The sequence below is a fragment of the Apteryx rowi genome, unplaced genomic scaffold (genome assembly GCF_003343035.1).
Source record: "Apteryx rowi isolate R43461 unplaced genomic scaffold, aptRow1 scaffold_396, whole genome shotgun sequence".
In the NCBI taxonomy this organism is placed as follows: domain Eukaryota; kingdom Metazoa; phylum Chordata; class Aves; order Apterygiformes; family Apterygidae; genus Apteryx; species Apteryx rowi.
Window position 1 is genome coordinate 265340 of NW_020450485.1, and position 24364 is coordinate 289703.

A 24364-nucleotide genomic window follows, 5' to 3' on the forward strand; every position below is an offset into this window, starting at 1 on the left:
CTCTCCTTTAGATTAGTGATCTCAGAAAGAAACAAGTCAAAACAAAGATATGCACTGAAGTATAAGAAATCTTTCTGTAATCTAGGCACTCAGCGCTTGTTAGCTTACATTCTTCATCCTTGGTGATCCTTCACCTTGGATGGTTCCCAGTCTCAAGCTATTTCCTACTGCTATAAATGCTCCCTTTCCTATCACAAGGTGCATTTAAAAACCTGTGCATGACTTAGGCTGCAAGTCATTTTTGAAAATGTGTATTAGGTTCCAGATTCATTGGGGAACTCTTGGAGATTTTACCTTTGGGTGCTAATCAGTGTGGTCTGGTAGATCTTTTGCAAAGAAAAGGTTGGAAATCCTTTGAATGCTGGTTGTCTATTACAACCTTCAGGTAATTCATCTCTACAACTGTCTTTTTATCCCCTGTTCAAAGCTGGCTGTTATAGGCTATAAATTCTTTCTGTTTCTTCTGTCTCTTTGTGACATAAATTCTTGTGTCTCTCAGGGATACATCATTTTGTTCAATTTTATAGTCAAAAAATTACATTTTACCTTAATCTCTTCAGGCAGAGTTTATTTACAACGGTTGTCATGACATACTGTGCATAAGAGGGTTTCATCCAAATTTTTGTGCATAAATTAAACTTTGATCCAAAAGGTACATGATTTTTTCTGCAATAAGACTCTAATTTGAGCTGTCAGACAGGCACTAGTTTGCTTGAAGGCACCAATTAGTGCAGTAATACTTATTCCTTGGGGAGGACTGGGGAAGATCCAGGAGAGCCTCTGTGCAGTTCACATCCGGGGGAAGCCAGTGGCAGGGTGCTAACTGCTGACTTTCACTCAGGTTCTTGCAGGCGATTAGCCTGGATATCGCAGAGACCTCTTAAAGTTGGTTGTGCGACTTCTCAAAGTTGGTTGTACAGTTAGTACTGTCATCGTCTCTAGCTTGATGAGCTACAACCCAAACCAGCCTCCTGCTTCTGTCTGAACGAGCCACAATCATGGCACTAGAGAGATACTCTCAGTTTTGAGTCAAGGACAACTCTTGGCCGTGTCTCCTGTCCCTGTTCTCCTGTGCTTCCATGAGGAGAGGAGAAGGAACTGCCAATCCAAATAACAGCACCTTTGTCACTCTAACATTATGGTGTCTTATACTGCACTGTTAGGATTTTTTGCCCATCTCTGTTGTGGAATTTGATGGTGTGCAAGTTCAATAGTTTTTTCCATTGACTTCTTCTCTGAAGGGCTCTGTCTGACTCCTATTTGTGCTTGTTACACAAAGTTATGGCTCTTGAACACTGACTTCCACCGTTCTGGACAGGAAGGGAGTCAGTCAGTAAGGTATTGAAACTAACTGACTTTGTTGTGGGAGATAAACTGGTCCAAGCTGAACCAAAAATGATGTGATTTTCTCCCCTGAGAAACTGAAAAGTCAAAAAATTGATATATCTCATTCAACCTGAGACTAGTTTTTCRTTCTGGACACTTAAAAAACAAAACAAAAAAACCAAAACAAAACCAGAATGAATTAAAGAGTAGTTTGCATGATTTAAAATCCTCCCTTTTGCCTTGTGGTTTGAGGGAATAGATCATTCTCTYGGGGTGTGAAGACTAGTTTGTATTCTCCCTTCTGCCCAAGGAGAGTGGTCCTACCAGCTAGAGGTTAGAGCCATAACCTCCACACCTGAGTCTTTCTATGTCTCTTCCTCAATGGTAGTGACCATGGTTGTCTGGGACACTATCTGCAATTCCTACAGAAATGGGAATAGCTTCCGTAGCAGGGCAGAGAGCCCCCTCTTCCAGACTGTCCCCCAGCCTAATGATTAGAAGGCTCCTCCTTGGTTCAAACACCTGACACAGGCGTCAGAGAGCTGCATTTTCCTGCCTTTCAGGTGGTGCCAGCTCTGTGCCCATTTCCATTCATCTAAGACCTCCTGCCTTCTTTTAGCAGATGAGTAGTGCTGTTTTTTTTATGGGGTCTGAGGCAGCTGTTTGACAGAATTATGTATCTTGTTCTCTCTTTTCTTCCGCTGAGGCTGAGCACAAGATGCCCAATTTGATGCGACTTTCTAAACATGTTATATTTCTGTCTATATTCTGCTTAGAAATACATTCAAGGTTTTGGGGAAGTTGGTTTAAAATCAGTTGTTTTCAGATATTTAGGAAAAAAATGTATTCATTGAAGAATGTAAACTGTAAATTTCAGTGGTTCTCCAATGCCTGTGCCCTATACTCTTAAACAATCTAACCAATCATTTCAGTACAACCAACCCCTTTCCACAAATAGCTAGAATTTCTGCTTTGTCTTTTCTTTCTGCCATTTGCCAAGCTGCAGTAAGGCTTCATGAGATGAATATCGACATCTTCTTGTGAATGGGAATGAATTGTGTTTGCTTACATCCACTGAAAAAAAATGTAACTAAGTGCATCAGATACTTCATTACTTGATATCAATGTCTCTTTTTAGGCTTTGGCTCATCTGCATTTAATAGACTATATAGGGGAGCAGACAGCTTTGTTAATAAAGGTATGTTTAAAATAATTACAGTTTTTTATCAGGTAAGGAAAATAGTTTTACTCTATTAGAATAACGAATAATAATTTCATTTTGAGTTTTATGTTAAAAATGTTTTATGCTATTATTTATGTTTTATGTTATCTTACATTAAAAATTGCTTTCCTGCATCAGCGATATCAAGAAGGCATGTCATACTTTGGGGCAGATGATATTTAATATGTGCATGTCTGTCCAAAGCCAGAATAAATGTTGCCGTAAATGCAAAATAGAAACCTTTTCTATACTCTAATAAACAAAAAATATGAGGATGAAAAAAATAAAATTATGAATGCTAAAAGGGGAAAATTCACAGCTGCACTGTTTTTTTCTTGTGTGAAATGTAAGCATGAATATTAGAAATACCATTTTTTTTATTTCTACTTGTTCAGATTTCTTTGAAAAAAGAGCAACAATTGTGTTACTAAATGACAGATATTTTTCTATTATTTTTCCTGTCTCAAGGCCTGAAGGAATAATAGATGTTTATAAATTAGAACTGTGAAGAACCTGTGCAGTTGTGCCGTTAGGAGGCCAGAGTAATACTGATCCCATCAGAGCTGTAATTTAACCTCTCTTAATTCCAGGTAGTTCCAGAGGAACAGCGCTTGGCGGTTGCCATCATTTTAGTGCTCTGGGTGTCTGCTTTGGCCTCATCTGTGATTGACAATATTCCATTCACGGCTACAATGGTACGGGTCTGTGCAGAGTCTGCATTTCTCCCTCCTAGTTCTGGGAAGGGAGCTGAGCTTGCTGATTACAATTTGCTTTTTTTGACCTCTGCTATGCTATAATTAACTTTATCCCCTGAGACTGAATCATTTTTAGGCATCCAGCTGGTTTAGGCATTTTAGGCATCCAGCTGGCCATTGCTGCTTGCAGTTGCTGTGGTTAAGTGTAGAACTAGGTATACTGTTTTAAATGCATTTTTGTACTTTCCCTGTCTTATCAACATCCATACCTGAAAACTAAAATTGTCTTTTTGATGGAAACTGTCATTATCCATCCACAGCTGTCAATATTTTCCCTTTATGCTCTGCATAGTTATTCTAATGATTTTTTAATTTTTTATTGCTACCTTTACTTACAGAATTAGTTTTAAAACAGCAAATAATGTTAAACATAACTAATGCTTGTCAGCAGCTGAGTGTTAATTTCAGAAAAGTATCAAATTCTAACAAATTAGGGAATGATCAAATAGATTTATTCAGTCAAGTTGTCTGCTTAAAGCACAGTAATCATAGGAATGATTCTTTGTTATAGCATGATTTCAGCTAAGTTGAATTTTTCGGAACCCTTTTTCTGCCATTGTTATTGGGTGGCCTTGTTTAGCCTTACTCTGAATTGAGGTTTAAGACACTTCATACAGGGCATACGACAGATTGGATAGATTTGTAACTGCTCTATAATTATATATTAATATATTACTATGGCATTTTGGTTTGATAATCTTGGTGTTTTCTGTAAGATTGTATTGATTTAACAACAACAGACTGCAAAGAATAGGCATGAAGAGAAAGATTGGTTTGGGATGATTCATGTCCCAGCAAATACTTGAGCACTATAAAGCAATAGTGCAGAAATTTCAGCTTCGAAAGTTTTGCCTCATCTTCAGCTAGTCTATGAAAATTGGTTTGGAGAAATACCAATACCAAAAAGGACCTGCATACACATAGATCAAATGGCCTTTTACAGGTTGTGAGAAGAACCTTCTTTTAAAAAGAGTATTTGTTTTGGGGAACTGGACTGAAACACAGGAGTGTGCTGGGATGCCTGAAGACCCCTGCTTTGCTGTCTTTGAGGGAGGGAAATACAGGAGGGAAGGGAAGAGAAGAGAAGAGAAAGGAAAGGGAGGGAAGAGAAAGGGAGGGAAGGGAAGGGAAGGATTCTTTCCTTTCTGCCAACATTTTAGAAATTTCAAATGAATATTTTTTTCATTCTGCTCTGGACTGAACCTAAGACCATTACAATTTTGTCTTGAAAAATGGGCAGAGAATGAAGGAAGTGAAAGAAAAAATGCAGGCATATTCTCACCTATGCAGGAATAGCCAATAGGCCAGGTGTTAAGGCATTCATGTGTTATATGGCAGACTAAAGTCACGACCTAGCATTGTCTAGCTCAAACAATGGACTTGAACTTTGGTCTTTGTCATTCTTCAGCAGAAAACATTTACAGAAATCTTCTAACTAACTATAGATCCAAATCTTTATGTAAAAACATATAAATGTTTGACATTTGGTTCCTACTGTTAAAATAAGCAATACTTGGTTTTGGAAGGCTATTTATCACTTACTATATAAATCAAATTTACCAACTCTGGATGAGGTACATATATTGAACCCAGCTGTGTTGTAGGTTAGCTTTTCCCTAATAGGGAAGTGAGCATGTGTGTGCATGTGCGTGTGTGTGTGTGTGTAAACACAGATTGCAACCAGTATTTCTTAGACATTTATTGACTTGTTTTTTATAAAACCAAGCTGGTATTATTAATAGCGGATAATCATCTACACAACACATTCACTTATTCAGCCCCATAGTTCACTTGCACTTTCTCACATAGTTACCCAGTTGGAGAAACAATTCAGAGGTCAACCCCAAGTGTATATTCAGAAGCAGAGGATTGTACTGACATGCTTTTAGGTGTGGGTATGGCCTCAAATGACCCAGTGATATAGGGGTATAGGGATATAGGGCTATGATGAATGATCCTGTCCCTTCCTGGAAAAAAAGTGGCCAGCATCACTGTTGAGCCTGTGTTCACAATTAAGGAAGAAACAGATTTACTGAATGTCTCCTGTGAAGCCTTCCAAGAGGTCTGTCCTTCAGTGGTGAACCAATGCCTGTATGACATTGGTAGTTTTTGCAGTTATAGTCTTCATGGGCCAGGTATTGAGTAGGGATGTGGAACCAGTCAAGTTCCTCCCATTTTTTGACCCTGTGGAGACAAAAGTCTGAATGGTTTCAGATGTGTGAGCTGTGTGCGCTGACTGAACATTGAGCATTTGGAGGATGGCATCAGAGACCCCTGCCCAGAGTAGACTTACCTGCCCAAATGTGGCTAGCCACTGACCTGCAAGAGTAAGGAAAAGTGAGGCTTACAGGGTGAGAGCCACTGTATTGAACATGGATAGGCATTCCTGAAATATCATGCAAACACAGTGAGAGCTTGGTGCCGGCTTACAGTAGAGGGCCTCAGCAGTGCCTTGCTGTATCTGAAAGGCGTACATGCAGTGCTGGTTGTCCTATACTTCAGGAATGAGATGGTTTTGCCAGTCTCCTGCAAGTCCCAGCTTCTCTCCTGGCCCAGAGCCTCCAGCTGACTGTGGGCAAAGCCACCGCAATGGCAAGGACACCCAGAAAGGCATACTGTCCCTGTTCCTTCAGGAGGGGGGAGGTGCCGGAAGACAGACATCAGTTCATTCATGGTAGCTCCACAATATGACCTCCGTGGCTGCTGGATAAAGTCTTCCATTCACCCCCTACAACACTTTGCAGTACATGTTGTCCAAATTTGGAGCAGGGAGGTGGCCTGGGCCACACGTGGTAGAATAACTCAGAAACAGCATGAGAACAGGCAGAAGTAAGGCTCTCACATGTAAGGTCTGATACAGGTGACTGTGATGGGGAAGTGACATGGTAACAATTTGTGCGAGCCACAAGAAGTCTGTGTGGTGTTTCTTAGAGGAGCCCACAGGTGCAGGTGCAAATGTTTATGGGATACCTTCCCTGCAGAAAGTTTTGAGCCACATGCCCAGAGGACACATCTGGCTCTGGATCAGACTGTAAATTCAGACTGTATACCTAATCCAAATTAATCCACCTGAACCAAAGACACTGTAGATACTAAGAGACTCAGCTGCAGCTTTTTCAGTCTCCTGATCTGCACCAAGGTAATTCCTAGTGTCAGGATAGCCCATGCAATTGATATGCAGAGTATTTTGGCTAAGGACTTGCCTGAGAAATGGAAGAAATGTGGAATTCCACTCTAGCAGATAAGAAAGGTCTGAGGTTGGGCTTATGAGGGGCATAGCTGGAGGGAACAAAAAGAGAAAAAAATGCAGTTAGCTTTGCAACTTTGATACTTCATTTTCTTAAGAAAAAAAAAAAAAGATCAAGTTGAGGTATAGTTGTCCAAATTTTCATTTGAGCTTCTTTGTTCATACAAGTGGGATAATTAGATTCATAATGACTTGCTTTGTGTATGGAAAAAATAAAAAAAAAAAATTGTGAATGGCTAATGAGTGGATCTTGACACTAAAAATTTCACTTTATCTGTTTTTGGATAAAGTTAACTGGTCCATGTTGAGTTTCAGATCTGACAGCATTAAATTTTCTAGCTGACTATTTCTTACCTTAATGACATATGAAAAGTGGAAGCTGTTGATCAATATTACAAATAGGTAATCAGAATCTCAACATATCTGAGCCAACATTAGAAAGAATTCTAGAAAACCAACTGTTGTATGGATTGAAAACAGGTAATGAAAGTGGTTTCCTATTTTATCATTTTAAAATTTGAACATTTTCAAGGGATGCCTTGAAGGTCCCATTTTCACCATTTTCTAGCAAGACAAGTTAGGATTCCAGCTTATCTTAAAACTCACACACTATAAATTGCCTGCAGTCTTAAGGTTTCTAAACATTTTTTAGTTTTTTTCAAGACGGAACATTCTTAAGGTGTAAAATATTGATTTGTTTAAAGGTTTTGAAGATATAGATGCTTTTCAGCAGCTTGTCAGCATCAGCAACACGGAGAAGATTTCTCCCTTAAAAAAAACAAAACACAAAATGGCAAAAATCAGATTAGTTTATTATTTCAAGTACTTTACAGTGAAAATATATTTTCAGTGCAACACTGCTGTTGCCCAAATTCTTCTTTGCTCTAGACAATAGTAAATCTGGTATAAGCCAGCAGCAAAAATAACAGTGCTGTATGGAATCCATGTACAGTAGTAGCTAGATTGAAATCTGTGCAAAAAGGTCAGAACACAGCAGATATTTTATACTACAGAAGATGCTCTAGAAAGATAATAGCATGTATGTAAAAAATGGAATGAGTTTCTGAAGGGACTTAGATCATCACAGGTTAATTAATCTTACTGTTTCTGTCTTGGTGAAATTCTGGTTTTTGTTAAACTAAAACAAGGCATTGGAGCTGCACAAGAACAAAATTTATTTCATATATGTTGTTATAAATGCAAAGGCCATGGGTTGCCCCAAAACAAGAAGAGGAGATTGAAACGGGATTGATGAACCGTAACCCTGAGACTTTTCCCTTCACTTCAAGCATTTGGAAGTCCAGCTATGTTTATGTGAGTGACAGTTTATTGCACTTTCCTGCATGAAAATGCTTGGCAATTGTGATAGCTGTCCGCACATGATTGGACAGGGGAAAGTCAATCATTTTATGTCAGTATGTAAAAAATCTACTGCAGCAAAATATTTTGAGTTTGGTATATAGTTTGTGGGAAACTCCATTAATCCTGTCTGTATGCAAAGGACTATATTGCCAGTTTCAAATCTAATAAATATACAGAAAGTGCTACTAGAAAGAGCAAAGGTAGCTGAGGGTCAACCCAAGTTCTTTGCATTTAAGATAAATATAGCTAAATAACCCCCAAAATAGAGTTCTTCCATACTTACAGCTAGAATGCATTATACAAAATAGAATATGTGATTATCTAGTGCAGCATTAATGAGAAATGTATTTTAGCACATGAATATTAATTCTAAATAGAATAGGTAAGCCTTAAAAATAATCAATCTCTATGTATGATGGTATGCATGCAGTCATATGTATCTGGGAGTTGCTTAAGAACAACCTACAAAATGTTTTATCCATAAACAATTCATAAACCAGGAGATGAGTTCTGTTTCATACATCTTAATTCCTGAATGGCAAAGGTATTTTTCAGGTTGGACAGCGAGCTTTCTAGGTCTGAAGAATAAATACAGTGAATTGCGTAGTGCTGCTTTGTGTGTCATTCTATTAATCCTCCGATTTTTTGCCTCTTTTTGGAGCAGGCTGAACTCACAATGACATGCCTTAACAGGCAGAGTTATTCATTTTTAAGGCCTGTTTTTTTCTAGTCGTTGTCACTGACATTTTTCATTGTCATCTAAATAGCCGTGGATTTCTGCCCTTACAATGTTATGTGACGTGATTTTATTATCGGCACACTCTTTAGTTTAATTGACTTGTTTTATCAGCTGCATATGTTGGAACCATCTGTTTATATTTCTCTTTTATTACTAGAACTAAAAATAGAGCCATAGTAAATCCTTGTTTTAGCTGAGTTTAAATACTATTTCCTCAATATAGTGTAACAAACAATTTCCATTAACCACTTGGCTGGCAAGGTGGCTTAGTCTCTGACAGGTCTTTCTTAGAACCCAGATAATTTTTGGCCTGCTATTTACTGCCTCTAAAACTGTCAGAGGCTTTTCATTTGCAGTACTGACTTTTTCCCAGGCATCTCATGTGTTCAGTGCCAGTTTTATTTTTAGATCTTTTTTGTCTTCTGCCCTACTGGAGTTTTCTATGTCCTGCATTTCAATGCTTGATAAATGTGTAAGACTGAGCTCTAGCAGTCTGCAGAGACAGACTGTTCTCAGTGAAAACACCAGCGGTTTGGGAAACCACAAATAGCTTTTTTCTATGAATGTACATTCTCTGCAGTTTTCATAGAAAACATATTTACCTCATGTAATTCTTAGGAAAGTGTGTGCTGTGAAATCCCATGTTTTAGAACAGCAGTGTGTCCCTAAAATAGAGATAAAAATGACTCTTTCATTGTCATTTTGAGCGAACTGACGAGATGGGCAATATGATCTGATGCCTTCTACTGTGCTGCACCAGTATGGGATATAACCTCGATGAACAGCCAAGTGATTCTTCCTGTGTGATGGGGGTGTGTAATTACATTTACAAGGATTATGCTTAGGTAGCAGAAGTAGCTGGGAGAGCTTCACCGTGTTCCTGCTGCTGCTAACAAGTCTCCTGCCACACCAGGGCGATGTTCTTGCTGAGGAGCAGCACTACTGACCTTCCTCTTTGGGCTCCTCCCTACATAGCCACTGTCCAGTTTAGTAAAGCTAAATCAGTATCTCCGTTTGTATTTCAGAAGAGGGTCTTCACAGATTCAAAAGAGAGCTCCTCCTCCTTGATGGTCTTGACTGGTGGAATGCAATGCTCATCAGAAGGTTTTATCATAAAAATAGATGAATAGGATAAAGGTCATGATTCAACTCGTTCTTTGGTAAAGAAGAGTCTTGGAAAAGAGGCTGTGACAGCAGGGTGTGAAAAAGCTATTTGTTTGGCCACTCTTCTGCTTACCAATAATGCAGTTTATGTAGCAAAATAAAAATGAATACAAAATACTCAAGGCCCTCCATTCCAGTGGCAGCCAAGCAGGACTGGAAGGAATGTGGCTTGCAAGGTGTCGTGTAGACCCCTCTCTGCAAAATAGAGTTGAGATGTGTAACCATCGCCACAGCTCTCTTTTGACAAAAGGGGCTGCATACCACAATATAAGTGCAAGGATTGTTTGCAGCAAAAAATCGTGGTTAGAATCAAGATTAATGATTAGCACCTTTCTGTATCAAGTCTTTGAGGATGCTCTCCTTTTCCAGGTACAATCATTATTTTCTATAGTTGTGTTTTTCTGCTTTAGTACCTGGATGCAGATAGTCTTATACTGAGTGGGTGAGGGGTATTTGGCTTTGCTCTGTTGAACCACATCACACATTTTATCTCAATCCTGTCAATCAAGCAGCAATGTAGGCTGGTTCAAGAGAATATTGAACTTTACAGCAAAGCCAGTAGGTTTTCTAGAAATTAATCAGCCAGAGATTTCTCCTCAGTGAGATCATTAAAATTAAGGGTATAAGAAATGAATGCTCTTTTCCTGATAAGATATTATTGTTCTCCTGCTAATATTAATAAAGGTGCTATTTATGTGTCTGGAAAAGGAATAATGAAGGAGGCATAAGGTTTCATAAGCTTTTACCCTTGCTTTTTGTTTCTGTCGAGGGGCAGCGCTTAGTAAAACTACGAAAAAGGCTTCATTCCAAATAAGTTAAATCAATATGGCAAAAGCATTTGTACAATACGTACTGCAGCCAAATATATCCCAGTTTGCAAAGTATCCAAGATGGGTTTGCTTTCAATGTTGCTGTAAATGCCTACAGTTTGAATCAGAAGGAGTTGTAGAACTAATTTACTTTTCAAAAGCATTGAAGCCTACAGTGGAAAGTTTCCTTCTAATCCTTTTATATTTCGCATTTCTGTTCTTAACACTCAGGTGAATTATAACAGTACATGAAACTGAGGTCTGAGGTATTGATAGTGCAAAAGTGCTGCCTAACACAATTGCATGAATGAATGTGACAGAGAGTGTTAAAGGTTATTTCAGGGAAAACAGAGGCAGGTTCCATTGCAACTGATCCTATGCAAAGTATATCTATTTAAGAGGGTGATGCTCAAGCAAGGAGAGATGTCGATTGCTTTAATTGCTTTGCAACCTGTCTTCAGGAGCTCTTGCTGATGATCAAGATTCTTCATTGATTCTTCATTGTTGTTGGAGTGGGAAAATGCTTAGGATGGAAACTGGAACAATCTGTTTGTGTTATACCTACTTTTAGATCCAAAGAATTAGACACCAGTGAGTTTTGGAGAGTCAGTGGAATATATTTGCCACCCAGGATAACCCATAATGTTTGCAAAAAATATGCACTCTTTGGATCAATGAAATATTTCTGTCTAAAACACTGGAAATTTAACTTAATGTTTTCATCTTTCATCTAGTTATTCAAAATTGAAACTGGAGGTGCAGCATTCCTTGTTAGAAATATCTCTTCTTCTCAAAGGATACATAAATGCTAAATCTAACTTCAGGCATGTGACAGAAATCTATAGGACTTCTACCCCCATTTATGACTTATAACAGTTATTCTTTGGTAGTTATGAGTTCCTTTAAATAGTGGAAAACTCCAAGTTATGTGATACAATAGCAAAAGGCAAATATATATTGCTAAGACATTTTTCAATGTTTGTCTCTTGCTGCAAAAGCAGCCATTTATGGGAGCAGAGTTTACTGATGTAGCCCTGCAGTCTTTCAATGCACTTAGGAAGATGACATCACTGATGATAATTTTTAAATAGATGACTAATTATTTTGAAAGATTTTTAAAAGATTTCACAGTATTTCTAAGTGGAAGAAAATCAATGTTATATCAAGGAGATAATGATAAAACTAGCGAGGTCAAGTGAGTATTTGGGCTTCTAAAATACTTTGTAGGGTTTAAAAATTGAGAAATGTGAATCCAAGCACATTATAGAATTGCACTTTCTCTTGAAACATTGTGATGTATCTTTGTGTTTAAAAGAAGATAGAGTGAGTTGAAACCTTTGGTTGGTGACTTTCTTCCAGGGGGTTTCTTGGCTTCAATCAACAGGGATTATGGGCCACTGAGAGCTAATGGAGCTAAGCTCCTTCGGTAAACATAAAACCAAATTTTCTGTTGGGAATACTGTGCATATCTGGCTACAAATACCTAGCAGGCAGTTAGATGATTGACACTTCTGCCTAGGATCTCTGCTCTGCCTTTGCTTCCCCTGTCCGCTGTATTGCTGTAATTAGGGAGGAGCCCCTGGAGGGCTGTGGAGCTCTGCTGTCTGCATGGTTCTCACCAAGGGGGTGTGAAAATGGCATTACTTTCTCCGCACTTGGGATCTGCCTGGCAGCAGCTTTAGGACTGACCCTCAACAGCAAGAAAATAGGATTAACATTTTAATTCCCTCTACCTACCCACCTTCTCTGTGTTTGCTGGGCAGAGCTTTGGCACAAGAAGGAGTCTAATTTAAAAAGTGCTGCTAGTCTGCCCAGTTCAGGATGGTGTACTGCAGTGAGAGGATTACTGTAGTATATCAGGATCAGCAAATAATTCTGAGGAACTAAATAATTGGTTTTGGTTCTCTGGTCAAAATTACATAGAAGGAAAATGCTTTGCTTAGAGATTTATTCTAGGATTTCAGTACTTATGTCTAAATTTATTTGTTTTTAAGTTGAAACAAGACTTTTTTTAAAATAAATATAACTGCAGTTTGAATTGTGTATCATGTTCTGGCAGTGATGGTTTGAGCGAAACAAAATTTGTGGGGAGAAATAAAATCTTTCATGACAGTGTTTCATGGCAAAAGCCAGACAAGATGTTAGGCGTGCTGACTCTCCTTTAGGTCTTAAACAGAAGCAGAGATCTTCAAGCAATGTACAATTCAGAAATAATTGTTTAGACGTTAACTTAACTATGTTAATCAGTTAGAGGATTTAAGAGGGATGATTAGCACTAATGCCAGGAGGGAGGGGGAAAGGAAGGGCTGTAATTTTTCATAAAGTCTGTATATTACTCCATACCAAAAGAACATGCACAATTAATAAAGGTGAGCATCACTTAGTTATCAAAGGTATGCAGGGAAGGTATCCCATAAACATTTTTCAGGAAGCAGCTGCTCCATCTCTGAGATCATAACCCTTGAGGGAGACCTGTGAAATACATTCAAACGACAAATTGGAGGATTAGAAGTCACAACTCTATTTACTGCTAAAAATCCCAAACTCAGAAAAAGCATTAATTTCAAGGTATATCACAGTAATTTCCATACCTCCCTTCCTGTTCAACCCCTCACTGTTCCAGGTTTCTTATTCGTTCTCTCTCTCCCTTGGTCCCATAGACCTCTGTGCACATTAACAGCAGGTTAGGAACATTATCACCTCTCCCCTTGCTAACATTCCTCTCTGTTCTACAGGTACTATTTTACCCTTTCTTTCAAACTAAGTGGTTACACAGTTAGGTTGAACTCAAAACACTTGTACCCAAACTGCTTTTAGTTGGGAAGATTGCTTCTGATTTAGATCTGATGCTACTAGAAAGCCTGCCTGCTGTATTTTTGGGCTCTATACCAGTTGGTCTAATGAAGTTCATTATGTCTCCCTACAAACCTCATTTGATTTTTTTTCAGTGTTCTGTTTTAATTTTGTTTGCTAAAATGATTAAATGAATTTCATAAAAACTTGTAAATATTTCCCAGTGGACCAAATCTGCATTTCTTGGCAAATATATTAGACTAAAAAGTAAAATAACTCAGCTCTGCTTATGAATTTAGAAGCCTGCTGCATTAATCTTCTCTGCTCATTTTTCCCTAACAGACCAGACATTTGGTTCTAACAGGAATTCAGAAATTTTTTAGATAATGACACATGATATACAGCCATCTTGTTTGTGAAGGTCTGGTCATCTCTCACACTTAAAAGTTTTGTTTCCAGCAAGAGGAGGGGATAAGTTTCTGTCCCTTAGGCTGCAAGAAATGGAGGGGAATTAGCCCATAGTCCCTGAGAGTTCCCTGTTGAATTAGAAGAACCTAATGGGAGGCACTCGTAGCCTTAAGAGATCCTCAGTTTTATTAACAATCAACCTGGCCCAGACAAAATGAGTATTTGTATAGGTATGACCCAGCTCAGCCTAACAGTGTGAACACCTTCTCTTTGGCTTGTGGGATTAGTACAGTCAGTGGGGAAAAGTGAACACACAACAAGAATATGATGCACAGATACTTATAAAAGGAAGAAATGAGTTCTTTGGAATTGCTGATGTTTTCAGTTGTTTAGTTGACTAAATTTTATTTGTACTCTGCTGATGAATGGCTTATATCTTCTGTATCGCGCTCTCTTTTTTTTTAAATCACAGATTCCTGTGCTTCTCAACCTGAGTAAAGATCCTGATGTTAACCTGCCTATGAAACCATTAATCTTTTCATTGGCCATGGGTGCCTGCCTTGGAGGTAAGAGATTACATGAGAAAGCTAGCATAAGGTAATAGCTTTGAAATTATGACATTTATAAACTAGCACAATAGGCTCCATGCTTTTATTATGCAAATCAGAGAGGGCCTGATCCAACTCCTTTTGACTTCAAAGGACTACAGGATCAGGATCCTAGCCACTGTCTGCTGCATACACTATAATAGGATTTTTGCAGTCAGTGTTTGAAGACCACATCTGCATAAAGTAAAAATGCACAAAGAAACAGCCCAGATGGTGCTTATGGGGTTCTGATCTTTTGTGAGAGAAAACACAAAGATACATTTAGCTTTCAGAACAGAAGCCCATCACTGCTTATTGAAAAGGACAAGAAGAAAATGTATAATAGCTGAGATCTGAAGGCTTGATTCAAAGCCTGCTGAAGTCACTGGGAGGTTTTCTCACACAAATGGTTTGAGAATCCATTCGCTGACCTATTTAGCACTCCTATTCTAAGAAAAACCTCACTGAAGTCTTTGGGAAATGTACCTCAGACAATGAAAGCCAATATCCAAGTACTCATCTTGGTGTTAACTGGGATTTCTTGTATTCTCTATGCATCAGCACAAAACATGTAGATGGATTCATTACTCTTTTTTTAAATTAAAATGTATTGTGTATGTACCATAGGCCCAGGTTTTCCTGGGCCTATATTTATTATAATAGCAAAGAAGAATGGCCAGCCAGAAGTTTTTAAATTATTACTTATACTTGATTACTCTGTTTTATATTCTGCAAATGGCTTATGAAGGTGCTACAGCAAAACATTTCCAAATAGCAAGTGTTATAAGTGCAATTAAAATGTGTAAGTTTTTAATGAGAAATGACATTAGTATTAATATTGACTACTGAGCATTTTAGTACTAATTATATTGTACTGGGATGTTTTGATTCATAAACATTCAGGTATTAGTTTAAATGAAGTTAGAGTGGATACTGGTGTTCTACAGTGAATTCCYCCCGCCCTCCACCAAATACTCTAAAAACACTTTTGGTGAAGTGTAAGTCCTGTTTTTTATGTAGCTAAGTGATTGCTGGTGCAAGTGACCTTAATACCTAGTAAAGATTATAATGATATAATTTAGAGACTGAATTTTAAGACCATGTAGCAAAGGGAGGGCAATTAATACCAAACAACCATTATTTATTTTAGGAATTTGTTTTTGTACTCATTGTTACTCATGGTTACATTGTGACTTTAATCTGCAAATCTATTCCTCTTTAAAACTAATGGTTTGGATAATGAGTATTTCTTTAAATATATCTTTGCCATAAAATATTATCTTTCTCCAGAATTTGCTAATCACCTAAGACACTCAGATTTCATTAAACTTTTAGATATTAAAAAAAAAAAGCATAAGAAATTTAAAGCTGGCCAGATTATACTGACATATTCTGAGTGGTAGGCACTCCACCAGCCTTGGAACCTTTACAGATTTCAGCTGACATTCCTAAAGTATCATTTATCTTTTTACCCAAATTAATTTAATTTGATTTATTGAAGGCTTGCTGGGATGTTAACAGAGAGACTTCAGTGTGTGTGAAGTATGAGAGAACAATAAAAATATCARTATAAATAGTACTTTGGAAATTATTTGAATTAAAGGCACTAGAGAGACATAGAAATTGGTCAGGTATTCAAACAGGTTCCATATAATTACTCTGATAAAAAGTTAGAGCATTATCATCATTAGAGAAAGCTCAAACTCTCTGACAAGTGCTGTATTAGGGTAAAGCTGAGGGTATGCTGAGTGCTATTACAGCTTATAGGATGGTTAGCCTGAAGACTGAGGTATATGTTTCTAACTTTCCCATGTTAGAACTAAGAGCTAATGAACAGCAGGTTATTGTTAGAATAGTGCCTGGAATATAAAAATGAGAAGTGTAGAAAAGCTTTTGTTTTAAAAGACCTCACAGCCAAAAAAAAGTAGCGGACTTTTTTTCTGAAGAAGCTGTGGATGGACTTCAAAAATTATTTTCAAAGGAAAGTCCTATCAGCACTGAAATGGTGTGAAGGAATCCACAAGGTAGGCTAATATAGTGTAAGAGGTAGATGACAATTATATCTGGTGCTTTAGGCAAAACATTGGATCTTATCACTACTCATGCAATCTAAGGAACTTGGAAAACAAGTTATTTTACAGAAGAGAGAGATTTATACAGAGATTAAATAATGCATTATAACTACAGATTTCAAAGTTAGTTGTTCACCAGATAATACACAGTTTCACTCCTGGTAATTTGATAGTGTTTGTGGAGCTCATGGTAAATAGTACTCAATGCCTGTGAGTCCATGAAGAAGCTTCACCTTTTGCGCCTGTCTTGGAAAATGTGCTGAAACATTTAGTCCTGAGAAATTTCCGATGGATACCATTGTTTTGTTCTACTGTCAGAAAGTGCACAGCCAGCTGCTGGGTTGAAAGATGGTAGGATGAGGAAAGACTGCAATTTTCTTTTATTGCTTTAGCTGTTGTTCTGGAAATGAAGGAAGGACCGAATCAATCTTAAGCAAGATGGAGAGACTTTTGCCAGTATAACTGCCACATTGTTGTCATCCTCAGCTGCACCTCCTGAAGGAGAAAGTTGCTGCTACTTAATTTTTGTATTTCATGGCATTAAGCTCAGACAGAAGGGGTAACTGAGAGTAGTGTATATGCTCCTTGCTCTGGGAAATGTGTCTCTGGAAAGTGAAAAGGAATAGAAAATCCTGTCATCTAATCAAGGAACCCAATGTCAGTGATGGCCATGGGCACTTCTTGGCGAGATGGTCACAATTTTGAAGTCTTTGGGTCTTCCTCCAAGTTTGCCAGTTCTATTCTGGCTGAAGTTTTCTTGATCAGTTCAGATTAATCTTGTGCATTTAAAAATGAGCACGGTAACCTGTCAGGGAATCTAGTTCTGGAAATTTAGGCTTGTATTTTTCCCAGCTATCTTTAAGAGCTTAATTTAGGTTCCAAGTTAGGAGTCTGGCTGCCCTAGGCTCCCTGCTTGGTGATGGGAAGACAGGAGGCGGATGCTTATTCATCTACTGAAAATGCCAGACTCTCTCCACTGAGCACATAGGAGCTCCTAACGTACATAACTTCAGCAGCTGAGAGGAGTCCCCAAAGACAGGGCAAATGAACCTGGACCTTGGGGTCTTTCAGTTTGTCAGTTCTTCTGAATATTGAATGACCCATTAGCTCATGTCTGTCTGGGCATTAATGGTCAGGCTGACTAAGTAATAGATGGCAGGAATGTATTGCTCACAGGGTTTTTTATATACTGTCAGTATTTCAGTTATCTTTTGATCACGAAGGGAAACAAAAAAGGAAGTTTAACAGAAATTAAAGGAAACAAACAAGGAATAACTTCACTTATTTTCTGTGGTGTTCTGACAATGTGCATCCATATTTCTCTTGCAGGAGAGGACACTGAGTAGAGCTTTGTTCATTAGCCCTTCCTTTTCTAAAGTAAGATGAAATGTTGGTACCTCTTGGGACTGAGTTGGATATAAAACTCCCAGTGGGGTCTAGGGAATGCTGCCCTGAAATTTTTGGAGGATAGCTGAAAATTGCTAGCTCCAGCAATTTCAGAATGTGAGGAGCTTTAATCACACTGCTTCTATTGGCTCATAAGTTTTAAAATAATATGAAATACAAATTCAACTGAATTTGAGTAAGAGCACAGTTGGCAATGCATCTATTAATTAAGAGTGTTCAGTTGCATAGAACTAGATTCTTTACTGAGCTGAAGACGCTATAGCTAAGATATTATTTGAAAGGTTTTTGTGCTTTTTACATGTGGCATCTGAAGAGCTGGCATTTACTTGTCTTTCTATCTCTCTCCTTTTTTCATAATTTATAAAAAGTATGTTTGCAAAGAAAAGGCTTTTGTTAAAAAGTGACTGAATTCATATTTGAAAGTTTTGTACCTTCTCAGTTCTAAGCTGTTAGTGTAAACAGGCACAAAAACTATTTCTCTGCTCCAGTGACTATTGCTGCGGTGTGAGGGGATATTTTCTTCTGTTTATGGTATTGCACTATTTGTTCTGTCTGCATATTTTTCTGGAGGACAACACCTGAAAGTTGTCACTGTCACAATTCTATAGAAAGAGGCTATCCCTAGGATGCGTATACCTGTGGTATTCTGGCCATGCAAGCTCCACTGTAGTCTCTGACTTGAGAAGGAAGGTACGAGGAAGGTGCTGCAGGCACTTTTCTTCTAACCTTACAGGGTCAAAACCCAGGTGTGAATAAAATCCATTATCCACAAGACATTATCCTGATTACAGCTATTAAAAGAGTGAAATCCACAGCGTAGCTAGGCAGTTGGATTTCTCTCAGTGGTCCAGTGCTATAGCTATTCTGTCTCTTGGCACCCCTCCTTACTTCCCTGATGCAGATGGGGTCTTGCACAGAGGAGAATTACTGACTTATTATTCCTGCTGATTCTGCTCAATAAAATCCTGAAGTAGCTGCAAGGCTTCAGGGCACAATGAAGGTAGAAACCTTGTTAAATTGCTAAACCAACCCTGCTTCTTTGTAATATGAGGGAAGAGTGATAGCCTTCAATAAAACATAAGATATATTAAAATATATAATTCTAAATTAATATTAGGAAAACAGTGCAACTGTAGATTATTTGGAGTTCTTTTGTAGTTAGAATAGCTCACAGCCTTTCAATTTGAAAGATTCCAAAAATTATATTAACTTAAGAACTGAATGTATGGGGTGAAAACATAGCTGTTGTATAAGAGCTTTGTTTTCTGTCTTAACTATTGTATACAATGCGTAATTGAAATGTATAATTGGTTTAGAGAATGTACTTACTTGAGCTTGAATCTAACCAGAACACTGATATCAAAAGCTCCTATTGTTTCCAAAGACCATCAGAATCTTTTAATGATGAGAAATCCTGGGGCTGAGTTTTATGTCTTGTGGGTGAGACAGCTCTGTTTCAGATGTTTTTGTCTATGAATATACATCAACTCATAATGCAAATCAAAGGATGGAATTAAAGGGATTGAGAGTGATTTGGGATCTTTCAAGAGAAAAAGGACGTTGCTGTTCTTGATTTTTAAAATCAGGTAAAACAAATAAGGAAATTTAGGAAATGTCTCACAACTTTGCTTTAAAGATGTTAGTACATCTTTAACAGTATTATGCTTCTGAATTGTAGAGATAAAACTAAAAGAAAATTATAGCATGAATTTTGTATTTCTTATACTAATATCTAATTACCTTTCCAAGCATGCTTTGCATTGCTTCTACAGTGATGGAAATTAGTAGCTCGGACCTTAAACTGTGATTACTGTCCAGTAAATGGCAGTACTACTCATTTTTCCTTAATGAAGGACTCATTCCAGATATTAACTGAATGTTTTACTTTTTGTTGTAGCATTAAGAACCACATCATCAGATATAAGCACAAGGAGTCTTTTCTCTGTGATGACATTTAGGTGTCCAAACTGTCCTGTTGTTGATTTCTGGAACAGCTAGAATCTATAACCATCCAAAAAGATTAAGCTTAGCTTTTTCACGACATTCAGACTCTGGGTCATAATCCTTCACATATTTTCAATATGAAATTCTGCTTACAACTCAACAGTGCTGTAAAATCCTTGGTGTAAGAGCTAGGCTCATTACCTGAGCCCCTGCAGCTAAAGGAGATTCTCTAATCTTTAAGATTACTGAGGATAATCTTCTGTGGCACAAAAGATATAGAGAAGAAAGCTGTGAATGTAAAATGATTCCAGCTAAAACTCAAAGTGTGTATGTTTGACAGACACACCATTGTCTGTGTTGAGGAAATATCAAAGGCCTGCTTGGTTTTAGGACACTGAGTTAATAAAACATACTGAATCTAGTCCTTTTTTCTAAGCAAGGCCATTTTTCTAAGCTTGAAGAATTATCTTGACAAGTATGTATGTCTCTCTCTTCCTCTCTCTCTCTGTATGTGTATTATTAAGGGTAAGATATGCAGTATGTGGGATAAAGGATGCTATTTCATGTCTTCTGTACTGATGAGCATTTACAGTTTGGATGGTAAATCTCTGATGTAAAAATGGAAAGGAAGAGAAGGTATGTGTAGTATGCAGAGTTCTATTCTACTTTGATTTTGAAAAAGATTTTACACCAAACCTCAAGCTTATTTGATTTTTAATGCTTGCATTACAGATGAATTCGAGATGTTTGCATTACCAGTTTTCCATTTTTTGCATGAAATAATTGCATGCTATACAGTTTCACAAATTAGGGATAGAATAATGACCAGCAATGACAGCAGTGATGACTTCTGAGACTCCTAGAAATCATATGTGGATTTTTGTTTAATTTTATTTACTTTCTTTGTGCATTTATTTATCATAAATTCCAGAAGGTTCTTCCTAGAAGCTGTGGCGACTTCTATTTTCAGAATAATACGGAATTTTTAAACTCATTATGTTGTACTGGTGAGTCACTGCAATAAGAGAACATGGAATGATTTGCACAGCTGTCAGCAGAGGAGGTATGTTCACTTAGAAGGTAGCACTTGGACTATCAGACAGAATGAAGAGAAGGAAGCTATAGCAAGCTTTGAAACTTGAAGTGCAGAAGACCATATTGGTCTATCTACTTTCCTCCCTCTGCAGAAACCTTTCAGATAGTAGCCCCTTTTTTGGAAAATGAATGGCATACTCCTCCTTGCAGCAGTGCTGAATGGTGCAGCAGAGAGGAGGAAAAAGAATTTCAGTCGGCAATATAATTGACTCATATTGATAACTGTATTAGCAGGACAGAGAGGGTTTTCCTCCTTATCTACCTCTGTCTGACACCAACAACCATGCTGTAGTCATGCCCYGGATATTATTTATACATATATTACTACATATGCGTAGCACAGTTGCAGATAGCACATCTAAACCGAAGAGGGGCACGAGCAGGATTTATGAAACCGTTTTAAACAAGGCACTTGAACATAACAGTTGAGTTAAATCAGAATCTGAATTTAAAGCAGTTGATATTCTAAAATAACTGCATGGAAGGACACTTTTATGTTTTGAGTAATATTACTTTGTTCTGCTCGGCATCCAGGGTGTCTATCCATGGAATTATTTTGCAATATTTACTCCTTAGTAGTGTCACGTGTGGAAAAGCTGTGAAATTGAGCTGACAGTTTCAGCTTCTGAATCCAAAAATGGAGAGAAAAAAATGTGTAAACTGGGTGTTGTGTGCAGCATTAAGGGCTTTAAATAGAACCTACTTGAATGTGTGTTTCAGGGGGATGCGGGAACAGAGCATCAGAGCATGTTGTTGGCACCATTCCTCTCCATACAGCTTGCTTTACTCCTGTACTGGGTAAGCTGGCTTTGCAGAAAGAGATGACTTTAGTGATCATCTCAGGTTTTATGTCCTTTGTTACAGATGTCTAGATTTGAAAAGAAGCTTATGGATTTCTTTATGTCATTAAAGTAACRTGCAGGATGTTCAGCAACCTGTCTTATTTATTTCACACTTCTGGTAGTAAAGTGGCAAATTTAATTTTCACCTTTTTCTTTTATAGCAAAAAGGAAGCAATGAGTATTCTACAGTGCAATACTTACAGTAACTGCCCTGCTGGTGGTACAGTAGTGGTGATAAAAAAATTGTGAAGTTCACCTAATTCATGATCTTGGACTGAATATTTCAATGAACTTTTTGGATAAGTAATCTCCAAATTTTGATTCATCTTCAGTTTTTCCTATGAACTCCGTGTGTAGGCATTTGTGCAGAAACATCCCAGTCAAAGTGTTTCCAAAGGGGTAAAATTAAAAAATGTTTGGATTATACAACTGAAATCTTTTACAGAAATAATACTTCTGTGCTATAACCTATAACAATGTTCAATGAATTAACACAGGCATTTTTCCCTTTACTGACTATGAATTGTGGCTCCTGGTTATTTTAAGGACTGTTAATGATTTAATTGGCCTTGATTCCACAGCTCTGTATTGACCACAAAGTTTAATTATCCAGTGCTTGTTAATTTTACACATAAAATTATTAAAAATATTCAAGAGTGGTACACATTTAGCAGATGAATATCAAGGCAAATATGAATTAATTTTGTGTGAAACAGAAAATTTCTGAAAGCTATGAGGGTGTCTCCTCTAAGGCTAATCAAAACCATAGTTGTTCAGTGTTCACTTCTGTAGCCAGGTTTGTTACACTTGCTCAGGTTGTGCTTTAAGTAGAGAAATGGAATATGTTATGGAGAGGAAACCACACACATAAGTCTACCTATATTTAACTATATAAAGTGTATTGGAGAGTGCACAGAGTTTTGGTTTGGTTTGGTTTGGTTTTTTGAAAGTGAATGGGAAACCAGGACTTGGCTTCCTTAAAACAAGTTTTGCTTAGAGACTATAATGGGATGCTTTTATCACAGTAAAATGCAGGGCTGAGAAACCTCACCCTAAAATTATTCGTGATTCTGAAACAAACTCCTTGTTTCAGAGTGAGATGGGCTGTTTGGGACAAAGGAGTGCAAATAACTGCACCTGTGTAAAACTGTGCCCTACACAGACATTTGTCCACAGCCAGGGCAAATCTGTTTTCACGGCTTGTGTTAAGTGGTGTTTTTGTCTTTTACTGCTGTTACAGGATAGTTATTTTCAGTTTCACCACTGAAAATAGTTGGATTAGAGAAAAATAATAAACACTTTTCTTTACCAGCACAGTTGTTAAAGAATAGCCTTTGCTCTGTAGCTGAAATGAAAACAGAGCATAGTCTTTTGCTTTTGCATTAGCTAGCCAGAGCTACAGGGAAGACAAAATGCAGAAAGAGTATCAGCTAAGTACAGATGTAGCTGTTATCCACTTGATGGTGTCAGATTATGTGGAGGGAAAGTGATGTGTAATACTCAGAACAAAGTAAGACTTTTCCAGAAGCAGTCTACTTTTAAATTTGCTGTTGTACCAGGTACCATCTCCTTTATATTTTGAGAAAGGTATGGTTTATGAAGGCTGCTCATGCTACACAAAATAACTTTATTAGTGATAATCCCTTCCCTTTGATTTCTCTGTGCTTTGAGTAATACATACTAATCCTGCCAGTCACTTTGAGGGCTATTCTGGAGGCAAACATATTAAAAATGTAGCAAACCCAAGGGTGGGAACTAAGAATACTTAGATATTACAGATAAACTGCTGCCAGATAAAAATCAACAGCTGAGGATGAGGTATAAAGTGAGGGGAAACATATTATTAATGTAAACTCTCTCCCTTTTCTTGCTATGTTTTTTTTCCCCCCATCTCCTAGCCCCTTCCCTTATTAACTTTCACCAGTTCTCCCTGCATTGATTTCAATGTATTGTGGATTACAGTTGCCTGGGTTAACTTAGTTTGCTGAGGAAGAGGCTGGCTGAACCCAAGGGAGCTGCACTGGGTGTGGTATGTGGGGTACTGGGTTCAAAATTGACAGTCTTTGACGAATCGATGTAGCAGAGGGTAATAATCGAATAGTGGATTGCGAGGGAAGCGGAAGACACTGAGTAGCTGCAAGTAGTAGCAGAAGGCTGGAAGAAGCAGGGCTGGTGGATACTGCAGGTCTCAAACCAGGCTTACACAACCTTCTTAACATCATCCTACTTATACCTCTAAGCCAACTGGAGAGAGAAAGGCACATTTAAATATTTGGTTTGTATTTCTGGATCATTCTTGACAGACTTGTTCTTGGCAAAAACTATTGAATACTTTCCTGTATTTGGAGTTCATTGCACGTTCCCTAAAGATATTCAAAGTAGCTTGCCTTGAGAAAGATGAGAAAGGTACTTTATGCCACCTTTCCCAAACAGAAATAGTAGAAGACCTTCTACTGTGCTTCTATAATGATTGTGCAAAGCTAGGGCAAGTCCATAGAAAAAGAAATATGACCCATAAAGATTCCTCTGTTGTTTTTCTCTCTGTGGCATGTTTGGATTTTCTATGATCATAGTTCAAAGTGAGATTTTTTT

The 24364-nt window shown here is 37.8% G+C and overlaps 1 protein-coding gene across 1 annotated transcript in view; it reads left to right on the top strand.

Annotated features, from left to right (window-relative positions):
• The window catches only part of OCA2 (OCA2 melanosomal transmembrane protein), a 222030-nt gene that overhangs the window by 152464 nt on the left and 45202 nt on the right, over positions 1-24364 (top strand). The window contains exons 20-22 of the mRNA XM_026074701.1: positions 2465-2524; positions 3139-3243; positions 14298-14391. Coding sequence (XP_025930486.1) covers positions 2465-2524; positions 3139-3243; positions 14298-14391 — 259 coding nt within the window. The remainder of the gene's footprint in view (positions 1-2464; positions 2525-3138; positions 3244-14297; positions 14392-24364) is intronic.